At 39.8% G+C, this 17,505-nt stretch overlaps 1 protein-coding gene across 1 annotated transcript in view; it reads right to left on the bottom strand.

Moving 5' to 3' along the window:
• The window catches only part of FNDC1 (fibronectin type III domain containing 1), a gene marked incomplete at its 5' end in the record, with an annotated part of 81,641 nt that extends 66,016 nt beyond the window's left edge, over positions 1-15,625 (bottom strand). Inside the window, one exon of the mRNA XM_083373117.1 lies at positions 15,538-15,625. Within this exon, the coding sequence (XP_083229243.1) occupies positions 15,538-15,625 (88 nt within the window). The remainder of the gene's footprint in view (positions 1-15,537) is intronic.
• Positions 15,626-17,505: the final 1,880 nt, after the last annotated feature.

The raw sequence follows: 17,505 nt of genomic DNA, 5'->3' as shown, positions 1-17,505 counted from the left end.
TGCAATTCCAAAACTTCTGGAGCAACACCTGAATACCATAGGCACTGACAAAATCACCATCAATCACTCTCAACAGGCAGCTTTACTTGGAACAGCTTACAACCTGTGACAATACATTTAATATTATTAAGCAACATCTGCCTATCCCGGATCCTTGAGGAGGACTCAATAGATGGACAAAAATGCCAAATCCAGTTAAAACGTCTCGTTGACTGTGTGATCAACTGTAGTAATAATAATAGAAATGACAGGGCCTTGCAATGGAGGGGACTGTGGCCTTCTTAGTAGGTAACCACTAACTCGTGTCAATCAAGTATGAATTCACTCATAAATCAGTGACATCCAATTTCCACACCTGCCTGCAATTTTAAACAGCACAAAATTTCACCTCTAATAACACATGCTTTGTTGGCAATATTTATTGTATATTACTTTGCATTCAATGTTTCTTAATATACATGGTTTTTGCATGGTATTTTTGAGCCTGTTGCTGACTCCAAAACAGTAAGGAAAGCCATACATATTTGGATCAGTTTATGATTCAAAGAATAACTATATTCCATTTGTCACAGTAATTCAAATTAGGGTAAAAAAATGGGTGAAAGAAATTTCTTCCCTGTTACTAGTTGCTAGGCCCAAAGCTGACAGAGAAATATTTTGTTTGGTATAATAGATCTTTCAGTTCATTTCTTGCTTTCTATCTTTTTCCCCCTCTTCAAGTCAGACTTCAATTCTGGCAACTGCCTGGCTAAGCTTCTGAGATTTTATAGGGGAGACTTGCTCATGTCATCTTCCTAGAGCTGAGAGAGAGTAATCTAAATTGGAAATAAAACTCATGGCCTCTGATTTCTAGCCTGGTGCCTTAATCCATACATGCAACTGGCTCTCATATCTTTTAAGTGCCGATAACTCCTTCTGGTTCATAAGTTTTTATTGATTCCAGAACTTTAAGCATATATTTGTGACATAATACTAACAGTAGCTGAAAAATTCCAGATGTCCAACACATATTTGAAGCTAGATGAAACTTCTCCTTGGTAGGTCAAGTTTAGTATGTCTTGTAATTCGTTTTGTACATTCTATAATCCATCCATTTATTTTGCACATGGATTTTGAATAGAAGCTCAAAAAGCTTGCGTCTCTGTATCAAGTCTGGTCTAGGCTGGTAAATGGACACTGACTGAGAACACACCACCATGGCTGAATACTATATATGCTGATTCTATATCCCAGATGATGTGTGTGTGTGTGTGTGTGTGTGTGTGTGTGTGAGAGAGAGAGAGAGAGAGAGAGAGAGAGAGAGAGAGAGAGAGAGAGAGAGAGAGAGAGAGAAGAAAGAAAGAAAGAAAGAAAGAAAGAAAGAAAGAAAGAAAGAAAGAAAGAAAGAAAGAAAGAAAGAAAGAAAGAAAGATTTCTAAAGCCATCCAACCTCTCAATGATTATGGGTGTCAAAGGCATTTAGAAGCCATCCTAAAAATGCTCACAAAATTGCTTTACATCCCATCCTAACCCACAGCCTGGGGAAAGAGTCAGCTCTTTGAGGCTTTTTTAAAGAAGAACATTTGATGCATGTGACACATCTATGAGAAACCATTTCTGGCTACAGCTGTCATTTGCTCTTTCAGAAAGAAGATCCTCATATGACATATTAGTTCTGGAAGATCTGGAAGATCCTCATATGACATATTAGTGTTATTTGGAGAAGTGCAACCCCATTTAGAACTAGAGTCAGAAAAGTCCCTGGATCTGGAAGAACCCATTGCCGCTTGGTTTTGTAAGATCTGAGCTTAACTCTAATCCTCTTCATCCAAACCTATATTATGACTTATTCCCTGCAACATTTTGAAATGGGATCACCATTGTAAGATGAACTACTAAAATATAAATTTAGATTTATTTTTCATTTTTCAGTGAAATAGGGAAAAAGAAATAAAAAGCTGGATACAATGAAATAAAGATGATCAAAGAATGCATCCACACTTTTACACATTTCTTTTTTTTTATTGAAAAGTTTTACACATTTCTGTGTCTGATAGCTTTTCATTCGAATGAGATATATATTCGCACTTTAAGTTTTCTACTGAGCACAACTCACCACACAAGGTTGCTGTTGTGAGGGAAAGAAGCATAATACTGTGTGTTAAGTAACACACATTCCAGTGTGTCAAGCAAAGTTAATTATAAGGTGTTCTCCTTCAAGTCCTTTTACAAGAAAATTAACATTGTTCCTTAAGACTTTACCCAAAACAATTAATGCAGAGGTCCTCAACCTTGGCAACTTGAAAACTTGGGGACATCAACTCCTAGAATTCCTCAGCCAGCAAAGCTAGCTGAGGAATTCTGGGAGTTGAAGTCCACAAGCCTTAAAGTTGCCAAGGTTGAGGACCCCCAAATTAATGGTCAAAAGTCTAACTCCGGAACTCAAAAGGACAAACTAATATCAGAGCCTTTTATCCATCAAGGATGCTCCATTGCAGATTTTACAGAAGCCTCTTGACCATGTTGGGTTATGATGATGAGACCTGACTACTGTGGGAAGTCAGCCACACCGAGAAAAAAATATTTTTGGAAATATTTAAAAGGCAGAATACATTTCCCTAAAGGATTTTAAAAGGAGAAACCAACCCCGCCCCCCAGTCTCTCAGTCCCAAACAGAAACCAAGTCTGCAGAATTGCAGATGTGATCATCTTTTCAGAAAGACTGGAGTCAGGAAACTGGGATTAGGAAGAAAGATCCCTAGAATCAACAATCCCTCACACCAAAAATCTAAGAGACGTCAGCCACAGCCCTGGAGAAGCAGGATTGATCTTTGGGATATAATAAGATTAACCCACCACCATCAGAATACCAGAAAGGCACATTCAGACTCAGGTCAAAGTTCATGCCACAGGAACAACTCCAAACAAAAGGCTCCAAAGGGTATAAAAACCCACTCCCTACATGTGCTCTCTCTCTTTTCTTCCAGAGCCATATTTCTGTCTGGCTCTCCTCTTCAATAAACTGCAGCCTTCTTTCTAAAGCAGTCACCATGTTGTTTATTCCCGGCTTGGACTGAACCTTGATGAAGACTTTTCCTTCAACACTACAAAATATTCTTCCACTTTTGTGTTACAGGAAGACATTTTTTTGCCCACCTAAGAAAGATTCATGTTTATAGAAAGGTTTTCCACTCCATCTCTACTGTGCAAGTTCAATTTTCCACTGGTTCTTGCCAACATTCTTTCAGAAATCTGAAAAAATGTCAAGGAACACATACTCAAGCTTTAACATGCACTTACTTGATGAAGAAATCTAACATTCTTCTTAGTTGTGTTTTTAATAGTAAACACAACCAATAAATCAGCAATATTGGATGCATCTTTTCTAGGGATTAGGAAACATCCTCCTTTGCCAAAGTCCAAACTATAAAATATCAAAACAGGCAAATTCTAAAAAAAACATTTTTTATCTTTGTAAAATGTAAGTTGAGTGCATTTTGTTCCTTTCTGTATTGCCATTTACACTAGCCACTCATCAGTGTTACAGAGACAATTTTGAAGGTTGTTTCCTTAAAGCCAAGTTTTAGTTTTAAAATAAAAAACCTGAAGTTATTTTCACAATGCATGAATGTTATTGCATTTTGGTGCATGTTTTACCCAATATTCAGTCATATTTCACAGTATATAATTTTTTTTAAAAAAATGCACCCTATTAAATACTTCATTCAACATTTTATGTATTTACATTTACCGGGTAAGTATTTATTTACAAAAGTGAGGCTTATGAAAACTGTTTTTCACAAAGCAAGACTTTGATGTCTTCAAAAGCTAACTAATATTTTGTGTTATGAATTTTCAAGATAAAAATAATTTTCTTAGATATTAAATGTTGTAAGAAAATCACAGATGTTATCCATTGAACTTAAGGTTATATTCTGGAGTTTTTCATAATAAGCAAGAAAGACTGTTTTTGTTTTGTTTTTTTGAAGGAGAGGAGAAATAAATATGCTGTCATTTTGGTTGTTTGACTATATGCTATTAAGTTGTTTTCAACTCCTCATGACGACATGGATAAATTTTCCTTCCTGAGAATCTGTTCCTAACCTGATCTTTCAAGTGTTCGACAGTGCACTCATCACAACTGTCACTGAATCTATCCACCTTATGGCTAGACATCCTCTTCTCTTTCCTTCCATTTTTTGCAGCGTTAGAACCTTCTCCACAGAGCTAGGTCTTCACTTAATGTGGCCACCCTGGTTAATTTGAACCTGGTCATTTATGAAGTGAAAACTCTGAGGAGACCGTGGCCTTAGTAAGACATTTGCATAGTTGGGACTTTTAAAAAGAGGCCCAAGGTCTGCCTGAGACAGAGGCCTTAGGTTACCCACTGTTAAGGACAGAATCATAGAACTGCAGAATGTAAAAGATCTAATTTAATCATCCAGTTTAATCTCTTGGAAATCTTCTAGTTTAATCTCTTGCCCAGTGTGGGATTCCACTGATGGCATCTGTGGGAGAAAACCATCCCACCTCCATTAACTATATCAGTGAAGGAGAACCCAGCACCTTCCATGTTACCCTTCATTTGAGTCATGCTTGACTTTATATAATTGTCTCAATCAAACTTATAATCCTAGTATTTCCTCATGGTCTTCCATCCAAGCATTGCCCTGATCTGATTCTGCTTAGCTTTTTGATTAGGCCAGGCTGGCTTTATGCCATCACCTAATCTGGAATCAATTTAAACTTCACTGCCATCACCAAAGTCATAAGTTGAAACAAAGATGTAAGTTAGGGTTTTAAGTACCCATGAAAATAAATTTTGGAAATATTTATGTATTAGAAAAAATAAAATTCTTTCCAAATTTTGAATAGCTTCTCCATTTGCCCAGTTTTGATGCCAAGGCTTTTACGTGCTGTACAGATAATGAAAAAATCACGATGTGGTTGGACAAAGGACAGTGGCATTACTTCTTTCTCTATCTTTTTTTTAATAAAAAATATGAAAATAAAAAATTGTGTACATTATAGACAAGAAGCATTGCATTTTTGGGATGATACTTAAAGCTGGAAAAAGATGAATCTAAAGCTGGCTAAAGGATTCTTTGTTTGGCTGTATTTTATAGTCAATAAACTCCAAAGTCATGGAAATTGCAGTATAGGACATGAATAGAGTATAGAAATAGAGTAAATAGTAGCAGAAGCAGAACATTTCCATTTTCCATAATAAGAATCCAATGTAACATTAAGACCCTTTCAATATTCTGCTCCTGGCTTCAGTAACAACATTGTCCAGCAGACTTATCCCAAGCTAATTTTATTTTCCTTTCCTTTTCACAAAGAGTAAACCCACTCACTAAAATTAGTAATTAAATGTTTCAATCAAAATTATCTTCTCTTGTTCCCCTCTTCAAGCTCTTGAATGGTTCTTATTCAAAGATTGCCCAACTACACCTCCTTCCAAATTCTAGTGAAGCTTCAGAAGTAGGATGCATGCTAGATGGCAGAAATGCTGCTCCATTTTGGACAGATTTGGAAGGTGCTGAATTAAGTCAATCCAGAAGATGATCTTTATAATTTTCTAATCTTTATAATTTTTCCACAGGGTAGTTTGTTAAATTTAACAGATTTAGCTAGGATCTGCCTTCTTAAAGTCTTGCAAAGAGCACAAGGATTGAAGATTATGTAATTATGTAATATCATTTGGAAAGCCAGGTTAAGTAGCAGTTAGGACACCCAGGCTAGAAACCAGGAGACTGTGAGTTCTAGTCCCGCTTTAGGCATGAAACCAGCTGGATGACCGGGAGTTAGTCACTCTGTCAGCCTTAGGAAGGAGGCAAGAGCAAACTATATCCGAAATTTTACCAAGAAAAGTGCAAGGACTAGTCCAGGCAGTTACCAGGAACCAATATCAAAGTCACTCTCTTGCAGGAGTTACTTCTTTACTTCCTCTTTTTCTGAGATTAGCCATCTATTAAAACAAGCAGGGTGAAAGACACAGAGGAGACACAGAGCGAATCATTAACTCTCTACCTATCCCCTACTGCTCCCTTGTGGTCAGTAGGTCACAAAGTGCTACAGAATCAGTGCCACTGGAATTGGGCCTCTAATAGAACAGGCATGTTTCACAGTCATAATCTTGTTTTATGTTGCTTTTCTCTGATTTTCTCAGTACGGTTTACAGTCCTTGGATTTCCTGATCCTCCTTAGCTTTCCAAGATCAAACAAAATAGGCCAGGGCAGTGTTTTTCCACACTTGGCAACTTTAAGATGAGTGGATTTTTCACTTCACAAAATTCCCCAGCCAGCATTAAGTCCACACCTCTTAAAGTTACCCAACTTTGAGAAACACTGGGATAGGGCTGCCACTTTGATGGACAATCAAATAGTCCAATGTTTTATTTTTCCCTTTTTTAGAAACAGTAATGCTAATACTAATGTAGTAGTAGTAGTAGTAGTAATAATAATAGTAGTAGTTGTAGTAGTAGTAGTAGTAGTAGTAGTTATGGAAAGTGCTATGAAAAAATGTTATTATAAAATTCTCTTTTCCCTCATGTCAATGCATGCCCGCATTTGGAACCTTTCGCTATGGCCTGCACTATTCCAAATAAAATATGCTGTACTTTTTTTCCTGAAAATTATTTCATTCATAAGTTTTAATAGGGCAATTATTCATTAAAGGAATGTTTCATTACAATAGTTGGCAAACTTTCACATTTTTCGGAAAGAAAGAAAATAAACAATTTTTAAAGAAAAAGCGGTCAAGGATTTAATTCCTTTCTCAAAACTACAGGTAGTTCTCGAATTACAACCATAATTGAGACTGCAACTACGGTCATAAGTTGTGACCATCATTAAATGGGTCATTACATGGCCAAGCCCAATTTTGTGACCCTTTTTGCAGTGGTTAAGTGAGCCCATTGTAAACACCGGTTTCTGGCAAATAAGTCATAAAAGTTGGTCACATGATCTCAGGATGTTATAAGTGGCCATAAATACAGGCCTGTTGCCAAGCACATAAAATGTGGTCATGTGACCAGCAAGATGGCTATCAGAACTTTGAATCTCGGCTATAAATACTTTTTGGGGGTGTCTGTCATAACTTTGAACAGTCTCTAAGCAAAGAGTTGTAAGTTGAGGACTACCTGTATTTCATTCATTAACATTACTTTCAAGCAAATCAAGGACAGATATTCAATAAAGGATTTATCCACAGCAGTGTTTCTCAACCTAGGTAACTCTGAGGTCTATGGACTTCAACTCTCAGATTCCCCAAATGCTGCCTGGGGAATTTGGGGAGCTGAAATCCACACTGGTCTATTGCAACTTTCCTCACCATCTTAAAATTGGCAGGTTTAGGCTTCCGGTTTGCGCACACGGCGCTTCCAGATGTGCAGGGACAGTATGTCTCCTGCCATCCATTTCTTTCTTGCTTGGAGGACCCTGAAAAGGGTCAAAAATCGCCCTGGAGGGGTGATTACTGACAGGAGGACTTCCCTGCAATCGTGGAAGGGTGGCAACCCTCCGCTGGAATCTGGGATCGTCTCCTTTGGCCTGAAGAAGAAGAGACCAGCCATAAAGATGGCCGATCACTAAGCCGCTCCCTGCCGAAAGCCAAAAGTACTACTTAGCACTAAGAAGCAATCTAGAGGACCTGGGTGAGCTTTTATCTTTCCTATTCCCTTAATCATCTTCCTGTGGGACTTTCCTGAAAATCCCCATTTTTTGAGAAAACGGCGAATATCTACTTTGGGAACAAATCTTAAAGCCTCAAAGTCACAAAAGTAATCCAATTAATGCAGCAAAGAATTTAAGCAATTTCAGCCATATTTACTAAAAAGCTTCTATTTGTTGCTGGGGACTCACTATCCTATTCTCTCTTTAAACTGTGAATTAAAGAAAAAATTTGGACTAATCCTACAAAAGTTCTATATTAATTTGGAAAAAGAAAAAGAAAAAAAACCTCTTACATTGCATGTTATATGTTATTGATGACATCTTGTGGCGAAACCTGGTACAGCAAGTAAATTTCCTTTTTCTGTTGTGGGAGCTGACTGAACAATAGAGCTGTTCTTGAAGATAAGTGTGGGAACACTTGGCACTGAATACAACTCTTCAGGAGGTAGAAAATCTTTGACTATCATTAAAACAGCCTCCATGGAAGATTTAACTGTAAATAACAACAAAATGGATGAATACATCCCGCCACTTGATTATAAACTAATACTGGATACGATCTTGGCAATGACAGAGCAAATTAAAGACAAGCTGCAAGAAAAATCTGACAATTGAAAGCCACCAAATCAAACTCTGACTGTAAATGAGGAAAAGATAACCCAAAACCAAATAGAAGAAGTGGAAACTAACACTAAAATAGGAGATTTCAAAGAACAACAAAAGCAACCTACAGAAAACCTTAAAGTCCAAACTTTAATAGCAACTACAAAACTTACAAGCCAAAAAGTTAATAGCACCTGAAGAAAGCAACACCAAGAATGAAGACACAAAAGGCCTTCAAATACACTATATTGAGAATTCAATTAATCAAATGTTAAACATAATACCAGCTACTACTTTCTACCTAACCCAGACAGAATTGGAAGAACAAAAAGATTTGACTGATTTAATGACAATTATATTATATCCAGCCCTCTCAATTCCTGGCAAATAGATGGGGAAGAAATGGAGCTAGTGACAGATTTTATTTTCCTGGGCTCCAAGATCACTGCAGATGGGGACTGTAGCCAAGAAATTAAAAGACGCTTGCTCCTGGGGAGGAAAGCCATGGCAAATCTAGACAGCACACTAAAAAGCAGAGACATCACCCTGTCAACAAAAGTGCGTATAGTCAAGGCTATGGTCTTCCCAGTTGCAATGTATGGCAGCGAAAGCTGGACCATAAGAAAGGCTGAGCGCCAAAGAATTGAGGCCTTTGAACTGTGGTGCTGGAGAAGACTCCTGCGAGTCCCTTGGACTACAAGGCGATCAAACCGGTCAGTCCTAGAGGAGATCAACCCTGACTGCTCTTTAGAAGGCCAGATCCTGAAGCTAAAACTCAAATACTTTGGCCACCTAATGAGAAGGAAGGACTCACTGGAGAAAAGCCTAATGCTGGGAAAGATTGAGGGCAATAGAAGAAGGGGATGACAAAGAATGAGGTGGCTGGATGGAGTCACTGAAGCAGTAGGCGTGAGCTTAAATGGACTCCAGAAGATGGTAGAGGACAGGAAGGCCTGGAGGAACATTGTCCATAGGGTCGCGATGAGTTGGACACGACTTCGCAGCTAACAACAACAACATATTATATCAACCACCAAAAACCGAACTACCAAAGCAAAAATACAATGGTTACAAAGGGGACATTTTCCTTGCAAAACTGACATTAGGATTCACTCCCTGGATTCAAATAAGGGGTCTAGGAAGAAAGAAAGATACATTTGAGAATTTAAAGATACCAAGAGCGAAGTATGATTGGCAGAAAAGGAAGGCAAGAGTTAGATTTAAAAGACTGAACTTGTTTCTTTTTTGGGATTCTAAAGATAAGACTATAAAAATATCTTTTTATGGATTAAGGGGAATCTCTAAACAATATCACTGATTTTACATTTAATTTTTAGATTTGTAAAGGAAATATAACTCCGAACTATATTATAGAATTTGGAATGACATATCAAAAGATGGTATTTTAATAATTGATGTATGGTTAAGATGCCTTATAGAATATTCAGTGGCTAGTTTTGAACTATAGTATACAATCTAGAACTTTATATATAAAAGATAGCATTTTAATAATTGTTGAATGGATAAGGCAAAAAATATATTTCTAATAACTGGTGATCTGCTAAGATGAAAATTAGACTTTAATGGTAAAACATAAAAATGTTTCGTAATGAACAATATAGGTTTTGTAGACAAAAGAATTTTTATTTATTTATTTATTTATTTATTTATTTGTTTGTTTGTTTGTTTGTTTTTATAAACCGCCCTTCTCCCGAGGGACTCGGGGCGGTGTACAGAAAAGGTGGGCATACAGAATGAACAATAGTGAAAAAACCAATAGTAAAATACAAACTGGGACCCCAATTAGAGCTATCAGGCCAGGCCGGACTGCTGGAACAGGTAAGTTTTTAATTCGCGTCGGAAGGTGCGGAGGTCGGGGGCCATCTGGATTTCGGTTGGTAAGCTGTTCCAGAGGGCTGGCGCACCCACTGAGAATGCCCTCCCCCTGGGGGCCACCAGCCGACATTCCTTGAGCGGTGGCACCCTGAGGAGGCCCTCTCTGTGGGAGCGCACAGGACGGTGGGGTGCTGACATTGGCAGAAGATGCTCCCGTAGGTAGTCCGGACCCATACCATGTAGGGCTTTGTATGTCATTGTTAGCACCTTGAAATAGGGAATTGTGGGTTACCCCAAATTAAGCTTTTTTTCTATATACTGTAGGCTATTCTAGAATATCCTATTGCAATTAGATAAAATTTAAAAACAGGATATTGATATGTATTAGTGAAAATATATTTTGAATTTTGTTGATTGACTAGGTTATAACTAGAAATATACTAACTTGCTTATTTTGACTATGTAATCACTAAGGGAATTAGAGAGGGCATCTCTGTTGATGTAACCTGACCTATTTACAAATGGCTATTTCTTATTTTAATTACCCAGCCACCATATTGTTTCACAAATACCGTACATGTCCATGTAAATATTAAAAATCAATAAAACTTGTTTTAAAAAAAATTGCCAGGGTTGAGAAACGCTGGTCTACTGCAGCTTTCCTCACCAGCTGCCTTCCAGAGATGTATTTCTTAATCTCATATTGAGAACGATGCTTAGCCATGCTAACTGGAAATAATGAGATAATTTTGGCTGTGGTTTGTTCTCCAAGCTTATTTCAATATAATTTCTGAATGTTTCATTACCAAACTAGGTAACATCAGCAGCAGGATTTTCTTGTCCTATTCTCCTTAGCTTATAAATGTCTTGTGTGCCAGTGTGGTCAGTTGGTCATGTGACTGGTTGTTTGTTTGGTGCTATGTTTGAATTCTGAGCAGCTGATTGGTTCTCTTATTGATTGGCAGTTCAAGTGGTCTGGTTTCTCACATATGCTGGATCTAGATCAGGGGTGTCAAAACCTCGCCCACCCCATTGCCGGCAATGGAAAAAAAGTCGTGATACGTCACGACACGTCACGTGACATTGCGAGTTTGACACCCCTGATCTAGATCGATATGCTTGTTAATTGCTCATTTGGTAGAAGGAGATAGTGATGAGATAATAGTCCAGCACATCTATAAGACCAGTCTAAGAGCGAGTCAATATTCAGATGAAAGGGTGCAGCTCCAAAGGAAACCGGCAGAACCAACCGAAGCCACAAATTTACTGACACAGAGCATAGCAAGGAGCACATTTTTGGCCACTTCCCCCAAGACATATCAGTGTGCCCTCCATTGCCTATGTTTGGCATATGGAGGTGGGAGAAGGGGGAAAAAGTTACTTCCAGAGTGGAATATCTAAAGCTGTGCTTGGTCTGCCTCATTTGCAAGTGGTCAATGAGATAGAGGGGGTGGGAGGTGGGCATGTCCTTTGGAAACAGCTAGTGGGCTAATCTCATCAGGGGGAATGGGACTGTGTGGGTTTGCCTTAACAGAGTTTAATTCTGAGTTGACATGTATAAGCTTGCACTGCTGATAGTAGACTGGCCATACAGATGTGCTGGATTGTTATCTCATCCTTCCCAGTTAGCATGGCTAAGCATCGTTCTCAATTATGAGATTAAGAATTACATCTCTGGAAGGCGAGGAAAGTTAAGGCCAAGATAGGCTGCTCAGGTGAATGGAGCAGTAAATATTAGAAATGAGCATTCTTGTGGATGTCCTTTAACTAAATTCAGATTTTTGAAATTCTAGAATTCTAGAATTCAAGCAAGTATAGACAGTCTTCGAATTATGACTGTAATAGAGTCCTCCCATTACTATTGAAGTCATAACAGTCAAAAAAATGGGTCGGTCACGATTTTATAACATTTTTTTTGCAGCAGTCATTAAACAAATGCAGCAGTTGTTACACAAACCAATGGATCATAATGGGCACAGTTTTTGATGAAAACCAGAAGTAACCAGTTTTGCATAACACTGTTGTAAAACGTGGTCACATTACTACAGGATGCAACACACTACCGTAAATATAGCCATAATGCTGAGCACCCAAAGCGCAGTCATGTGATTGCAGTGTGTGTGTGTGTGTGCATTGGAACTTTGGATTAAATTCTTTAAATTTAACTTTAAATTCCCTTTTTAGGTAGGTCGTAATTTCAACTGGTCTCTAAGCAACTGGTTGTAAGTCAAGGATTACCTATAACAGGTTTATTTGGAACTGACTTGGAACTGAACAGAATAGAGCCAGCAATTATTTTATCCTGGGCAGACTACTCAGCCTTCAATATCTTGTGACTGTTTCCATATAAAAGCAAAGATAAAACTTCCACCCACCCATCCCTGGTCATCCAATTCGTTTTCTCCACATAATTCTTTGATCTGTGCATCCAATTGTTGTAACTGAGTTAAACGGGATGAAGCTGAGTTTCAGCACAAGACTTCAGGCCAAGACCAAAAAAACCCCAACAACCCCAAAACACCCCTCTGTGTTTATACAGAGCATTAAAGGTAAAGGTTCCCCCGCACATGTGTACTAGTTGTTTCCAACTCTAGGGGCTGGTGCTCATCTCCATTTCAAAGACAAAGAGCCAGCGTTTGTCAGAGGACATCTCCGTGGTCATGTGGCCGGCATGACTAGACGCCAAAGGCGCACGGAACACTGTTACCTTCCCACCGTAGTGGTCCCTATTTTTCTACTTGCATTTTTACGTGCTTTCAAACTGCTAGGGTGGCAGAAGCTGAGACGAGTAACAGGCGCTCACTCTGTTACGCGGCACTCGGGATTTGACCTGCCAAACTGCCGACCTTCTGATCGACAAGCTCAGTGTCCTAACCCACTGAGCCACCGCGTCCCTTGCAGGGCATTAGGAGCTCCCAATTGCTATTAACAACTCTGATTAGATCATCAGGAACTGCTCAGACAACCAATAAGTGACCTCTGAGTGAGTTGCAGATACTTTAATTGTAAAGTCTCTGTAGAGTTCCGTACTGTGTTAATCTAAAGTGTTCCAGCAGACGCTTCCTGGAAGCCACTGTCCTGCAAAAGTTTTTTTTTTCCAAAAGAAGAGCTGAAAAATGCATTGGGAACTCTTCAGGAGTTGCCACACCCATCTTTATAATCTAAGGCATCTTGTTGGAAACAACCACAGTATTGACAAATGTACGCCTGATGAAAGATACTTCACAGTGCGTTTTTTTTAATACCATGAAATAACTGATATTCAAAACCTGGGTGAGGAAAAAACATCTCAGTAAGGCGCACTTGTTTTTGTTTCAACTTTCCAACCTGACTTTATGAACTTACTGTATTTTCTCAGATTGATGTTTCCTTGATTCTAAAGGGATTTGCTTCCAAGCATTCTGTCTTGCTTAGGATTTAGTCCCAACCTTAACAATCCTATCCTCTTATTATGGCGAGGAACTGGCCCTGTGGGCAAATATGCACTAAGAATTCCTGTTCTTTACTCCCAGCTCAACTTGTATGGGCATATTCAGCTACTTACCATTTCTGCCCTTCCTATAAGAGAAAAGTACGTGCTTTTTTTTAAAAACACAGATCAAAAGGACCAAAAATAAAAGCAAAAAAGGAGTGAGAGGTAGGGAACATTCTTATACATATAATTTTATTTAAAAAAGATTAAAATCTAGCAAGAATATTTAGAATAGAGAAAAAAGAGAAAAAGAAAAAAAAGCAAAAAGGGAGGGAGGGAGGGAGGGAAGGAAGGAAGGAAGGAAGGAAGGAAGGAAGGAAGGAAGAAAAGACTTTTGATTTTTTTTATAAGTTATAGATAAATTAACTTCTTACTCATGGTTACAACATGACTTACACTTTTTTTGCCATTTATTTTTTTCTAGTCATTAAAACCATATGTCACATTTCCATTTTTCCCCCTCTGTAGGGGGTTTCCTAACAGCACTGAACTTAGATAATAGATCTTTTTTTCTGATCAGAGTTGTCAATCTGGCCATCTCAGCAAGTTCCATAATCTTCACCATCCATTCCTCCATTGTGGATAGTACCAAATCTTTTCTCCTTTGTGCTTATAATAGTCTTGTTGCAGTAGCCATATATAAAAAAGAAGCTCCATGAAGTTCCCAACTGCTTACCAATCAGTTCCAAAAGAAAAGCCTCTAGTTTCAGTTGTACATAAATCTTAAAAATCTTCTGAATTGATGTAATGTAATTGAACCCAAAACTTCCTAGTTTGTTTGTTTTTTTTTTGCACACCCAGCACATATGATAAAAGATCTCTCCTGCTGGTTACACTCCCAATACAAATCTGAAATATCTTTACAGATTCTAGACAATTTTTTTTCCAATGACATTTACCAACAATACCTAATTTTATAAAAAGTGGATGTGGGGAACATTCTGAGCAGGGGGGAAAAAATCCAGACCCTGGAGATCCTCTCCAACAGCATGCGTGGCAAATTCTCCCTCAGTCATTCCTCACTGTTTCATTTTTCCCCCCCTCCAAATCTTATTTCCAATCACTAGCCATTCCTCTTCTGGAGTTAACCTATGCATAATTACTGCAAATCTACCCTGCAGCATTTGGTAGGAATGCTATCCCTGAATTGCAATCTTTGCATTGCAAACAACTGAGATCCTTCCCTGAGTTCCCCAGGAGAGATGTATTTTTGTGTTTGCTTTACATTTAGGAACAACTGGTTCGGGTTTCCTGGCTCTGTGGGACCCTACAACCAAAACAGACATGGAAGGACAATAAAGGTGGAGATCAGAGCTTTGGAAAAGTGAGAATGTGTGTGTCCCTCTGTGTGTGTGTATATTAAGCAGTGATCCCATGTACACAAATAAACATTTGCTCCATTGCATTCCTATGAGGTTTACTTTAAAAAAACAACATTTTGTGGAGAGCCGTGCTCCATCAATCCTCTTTTAAAAGAAAAAAGAAGACAATGCTGGCCAATCACTTTTGCATCTATCTATGTGTGATGCAAAAAAAGAAAAGTCCAGGCTAGCAGAAGTTTGCTCTGCCAGGAAGCTCAATTGGCTGCACAGACCGCAAAGCAGGTGGAGATAAGAGTTATGCGGGGCAAGCGCGGCATTTCTCACGCCAGGTATTCATTCCTACGGTGGGGAAGTGGCTGGCGTTGCCATTCTCTGGAGCGCGGGCCCTCCAGATACCCAGAGTGAAAACTCCCGTCTTCCTTTGCCAACATAGCCAACTGGCGAGCTGTAGCCCCACGCACCCGGGGGTGCCATGCTGATGAATTTAACCGCGGCGGAGGGGGGGTTAGAGGGAGCGAGAGAGAAGGCAGGGCGTCCCAAGCCCTTCTGCAAACTACCCCAGGGTCTCCCGAGTTCCCTCCGTCTCTCCAAGGGTGCCCGCGGGCGCGCCGTCGAGAGAACGAACCGGGCGGGGAGGGGGGGCTGTACCTGGGAAGGCGGAGTGGAGCAGGGCAGCGAAGAGCACCAGGAGCGTCCCGACGGTGAGCAAGAAGGTCCGCGAAGCCGAAGCAGCCATGGAGCCGGTGGGCGCAAGGGCCGGTGGGCTCCTCGAAAGCTGCCAAAGGGAGGGTAGGAAGCGGGTGTCCGCGGAAGGTGGCTGGGAGAGTGGACGCCGACGGGCCGGTGCAGAGACCGCGCTCTTCCTCCGCACTTCCCCACACTTAGCAGAGCTCAGCCTCGCCTCCGCGCCGTCTTTGCTCGCCCCTTCTCTGCAGCGCGGTCCCCGCTCCTCTCCGCCGGGCTGCCTAGCCGGCCTCCTGTCTCCTCCTGCTGGCCGGGAGCGCCATTGCAAGCTCCGTCATTCGAAGGAAACGAAACGGGCGCTCCGATCTCAGCGGCGGCGGGATGGGTTCCGTTGGGGACAGCTGGCCCGGAGGTCGATCCGCCCTGTGCGATCGCGGAGAATCTCCGTCACAAAATCGACCAAACACGAAGCGTCCGAAACACGGGCTCTGCTAGGCGGATTGAGACGGCAAGCGAGGAAAGTAATAGATCTGAAGACAAAAGTTTTTTTTAAAAAAAAACACGTAAAAGACAAAATACACCCTTGGGACGGAAGGGTTATATTCCCATTTTTTCCCCTGTTCCGGGATTCATTTAATTGCATTTTTATCGCTCCTCTTTTAAAGGACGACCTACAGGCCCAAACTTTTATCCATACAACCACCTTGTGAAGCACTATGTAAGACAAGAAGAACCTGCTAAATTTCTAGATCAAACCAAGTCCTGACTTGTTTTAATCTTGGTTGTTGACTTGTTTTGTTTTCTTCTGAATGGCCTTAGTTGTTTAGCAAATTCAAATATGTAGGGCTATAGTAATTTTTACTACCACCCTTTAAGTTATAGTAAACTAAAAGTTTCCAGGTTTGAGTTTCTTTTTAAGAAGGGATATAGAAGGATAGAATTTATTATTTATTAAATTTATTATTATTAAATTAAATTTTTATACCGCCCTTCTCCCGAGGGACTCAGGGTGGTGAACAGGGCATATGTCATATAATTAAACATACTGCTAAACCAGAGATATGCAATTTTTGATGAGTTCAGGGTCCACATCAAGTTTAACTAGATTTTTCTTTTGGGCTCCCTAAATCTGGATGGCCACTGCTAATCCTACTGTTGATGGCACGCTACAAAAAGGGAGTGACCACAATTGAATTGGCAGAAGGGTTGGGAATTATTAAGGGTGAATGAATGTCTGAAGTTCTCTTCTGCTTTAAAAAGACCAAATAATTTTCCCCAGACTGTTCAGCATCCTCCCTCAGAAGCTCACAGACTCCTGTGGTTCCCAAGTCTTGTAGCTTACTGTAGTTTTTCTTTCAGAGGTTTCCTACTTCCCCTACCCCCACCCCAGAAAACAGGTTTTAAGGCTTTTATTCACCCAGGCGGTTTCCTATTGATTTCTTCTCATCCATCTTGCACAAGAATGATAAGTTACAAGTGCTCATGAAGTATCTGGCAACATTATGCAACTGAAGGGAAATTATGGAGCAGATCATTACTCCCAGCCTTGATATTGATATATTCAAAAACCTTTCTTCTTCTTCTTCTTCTTCTTCTTCTTCTTCTTCTTCTTCTTCTTCTTCTTCCTCCTCCTCCCCCTCCTCCTCCTCTTCCTCCATAAGTTTCCTTTTCATTAGAATACCAGGTAGTACATGCATCTGAGCCAGGTTCATTATTAATCAATGCAATGTCTTCAGTCATTTAGACATAGGTAAGGTAAAAGTGCCCTTGGGAAGTTGAAGTTCCCTCATACTTATTCCCTCATGCTGCCCTTCATGTTTCCCTGTGCTAGGCAGCAGTAGAACCTCTTGTCAGAAGGTTATGTCATGCACACTGAGAGTAAACCCAACTATTCATTCATGATAAAATCATTTCCTTGTAAGAAAGGTAAAA

This window comes from Vipera ursinii (assembly GCF_947247035.1).
Source record: "Vipera ursinii genome assembly, chromosome: 1".
NCBI classification, from domain to species: Eukaryota; Metazoa; Chordata; class Lepidosauria; order Squamata; family Viperidae; genus Vipera; species Vipera ursinii.
Note: the sequence above shows the minus strand (reverse complement) of the source record. Positions and strands in the feature narration are given on the sequence as shown.